This window comes from Penaeus vannamei, chromosome 1, assembly GCF_042767895.1.
Source record: "Penaeus vannamei isolate JL-2024 chromosome 1, ASM4276789v1, whole genome shotgun sequence".
In the NCBI taxonomy this organism is placed as follows: Eukaryota; Metazoa; Arthropoda; class Malacostraca; order Decapoda; family Penaeidae; genus Penaeus; species Penaeus vannamei.
In genome coordinates this window covers 24,795,462-24,798,437 of record NC_091549.1, presented here as the reverse complement: position 1 = coordinate 24,798,437, position 2,976 = coordinate 24,795,462, and the positions used below count along the sequence as shown (strand labels likewise).

Below are 2,976 nucleotides of genomic sequence, written 5' to 3'. Positions count from 1 at the left end.
TAACATTTACAGAAAATAGTATATGAATTTTATAAGAAACGACTGGTATATACTCTGTGTATGTGTGTGCACATACATACGTGTATATATGTATGTGCGTGAGCACATGCATACATGGATATATGTATGTGCATGGGCACATGTAAACATGTAAATATGTATATGCGTACATACACGTATACTTACATATATACATATATGTGCATACTGAAATCGGTTTGTCTCTCTCTTTATGCGTATCTGTTTATATTGAAATCTATTTCAACTTCTTTTCAGGAAACTCTCCTGCCAGGGACATATTCAACAGTTCCTCAGAGTGATAACACACTTGATCTGGAGATTCTATCGTCATCATCATCAGATCCACCAGGGCCTTCACACACAACTGTTCCTGATATGTCATCAGTGGTTTCACACCAAGCCATGTATGGCCCATCACCATCAACCTCCTATTCCAGGTGCACCACACCAGACGCATTATCACCATCATCACATGTGCCAACTCCACCACCACCGCCTTCTCCAAAGATTAGAAAAGGAAGGAAAAGAAGTTTGTCGCAAATGCAACCGTTTGATGATGAATGTGTAAGAACAATGAAGGCATTGCAGTCATCTTTGACACAAGGAACTGAAAGAGATTTTTGCACTAATTTTGGGCAGTGTGTCAGAATGGGTTAGGCCATATCCTCCACATTTACAAAGGCTTGCTGCTTCGGCAGTTTACGAAGTTCTGGCCAAATTTGACAAAGAATACAGCAAGTTTATAGAGTAGTATATGGACTATTGCTAGTAAAGAAGAGGAATCCCAATTTGTATTTTTAAATCCAAAAAAAGTCATGTTTTTTTTTTTAGTTTAACTTTTATAAGGGTAAATATTAATAGTTGGTATATTTCAATCTTGGACAATGTTTATTCTAAAATACTCACCTAAATCCATTGCAGATACATCTTTACAACAGGAAATAGGATTAGAAAACATCATAGCCTTCAATCCATACAAAATTTATAAAACACAGAAATAAAGAAACAGCAAAAGGTATATACATATAACAACAGTTCAAGATCACTAAATATACACAGCAAAAATATATACACATGGTAATATTTCAAAATTAATCAGAGAAATAAACTGCAGATACATCCTTCCAACAGAAAATAGGCATAGAAATCATCATAACTTTCAATTTATACAAAAATGTAAAAAAATAACACTTTGATATGCAGAAACAGCAAAATGTATATACATATAGTAATATTTCAAGATTACTAAATATACACAGCAAAAATATATACACATGGTAATATTTCAAAATTAATCAAAGAAATAAACTGCAGATAAATCCTTCCAACAGAAAATAGGCTTAGAAATCATCATAACTTTCAATTTATACAAAATATGTACAAAAAATATACACATACGGCAAGAGTGCATTAATGTAGAAGTGCCCTTTCACCTTGCCAATCAACTCTACCTTCATTATTGAAGTATAAAAGCAAAGTTTTACGAATTGACCTAGCATAATTGCTGTGGCCTCGTCTCTGCAGTCCATTTTGAGGGTGCTGATTCCAAGAACTCTGGTGGGGAGTAGGTTTTCATTGAGTGAATGCGAAGATAGTTGTGCGAAACACAAGTGGCAAGCACAATTAATTTCACATTTTCAGGTGAAGTATTTATAGGGTCTTTGAAAACTTGAAATCTAGAAGGCCATATCCCAAAGGCATTTTCTGATGTTCGCCTTGCTCTGGAGGGACGATAGTTGAATATAAATTTTCCTTCACTGAGATCCCTTCCAGGACAAGGTTTCATCAGATAATTTTTCAAAGGAAAGGCATCATCTCCAACAATTACACAGGAACACTGCTTGTTTGATACAGGTAAAGTGGAAGAAGGTGGGATATTTAAAATGTTCGCCTCTATGCTTTCTTTCAAAGTGCATCTGTCCCACACTCCACTATCACTTGCTCGGCCACTTGCACCAACGTCCACATACATAAATTTGTAATTTGCATCAACTAATGCCATCATTATTACACTAAAATGTCCTTTGTAGTCGTAAAATTCAGAGCCCGAGTTCCGAGGTTTAGCAATAAGGACACGTTTTCCATCCAATGCACCGATACAATTAGGGAAATTCCACTGTTTGTAGTACTCCTCGGCCACTTGCTTCCAATCCCTCTCTGTAGATGGTGCCTTTAGATACTGCTCATGCAACACCTGATATATAGCCTTGCATACTTCAGGAATAATGCTTGACACCAGATTGTGGCTGATTCGGAACTGGTACCCAAGAGATTTTTGAGATTCATCTAGAAAGAAGGAAATCTACTGTTAGTTAAAAATATAAGAAATAAATTACATATCAATTACAATGTGGTACTACAAAAGAAAAAAAAGTAAATAATTGGGCCAACTAACTTTCAGAGAAATTATAGTTGGAGACTAATAAAAAATAATAATAATAATAATGATACACTAGTTAATATACCCACTTACATTTATACAGTAATGTATAAATGTGTGTGTGTGTATAGAATGATAAAGATACACATTACAAATATGGAAAAATAATAACTTCTGCCTTCAAGTTGTAGAATCATAAATGATTACCTAAGCTATTGGCTGTCACATTCTTTTTTACTTGATGATAACAGTAATGATGATGATAATGATAATCAAATTAATGGTAATATAAACTATAAAGATAATAATAATTACAACAATAATCATAATATTAATATTGATACATATTAAATAGAAACAACAATAAGGGGGAAAATATTTCAAAATAATGAATGCTGGGATCTCATAGCAATAAACAATACATTAATAAAAATAAATAGTTGATACGCCTATTCTAGGATGCCTATCATTAAATTTACATTTTATGATAACTTCTCTATCTGCTACTCAACTCCTAAATAAATAGATAAATTATATATATATATATATATATATATGTATATATATATATATAT

At 33.0% G+C, this 2,976-nt stretch overlaps 1 protein-coding gene across 1 annotated transcript in view; it reads right to left on the bottom strand.

Annotated features, from left to right (window-relative positions):
- Positions 1-1,513: 1,513 nt before the first annotated feature.
- Positions 1,514-2,976, bottom strand: part of LOC113813923 (uncharacterized) — a 3,054-nt gene continuing 1,591 nt past the window's right edge. The window contains exon 2 of the mRNA XM_070125641.1: positions 1,514-2,307. Within this exon, the coding sequence (XP_069981742.1) occupies positions 1,514-2,307 (794 nt within the window). The remainder of the gene's footprint in view (positions 2,308-2,976) is intronic.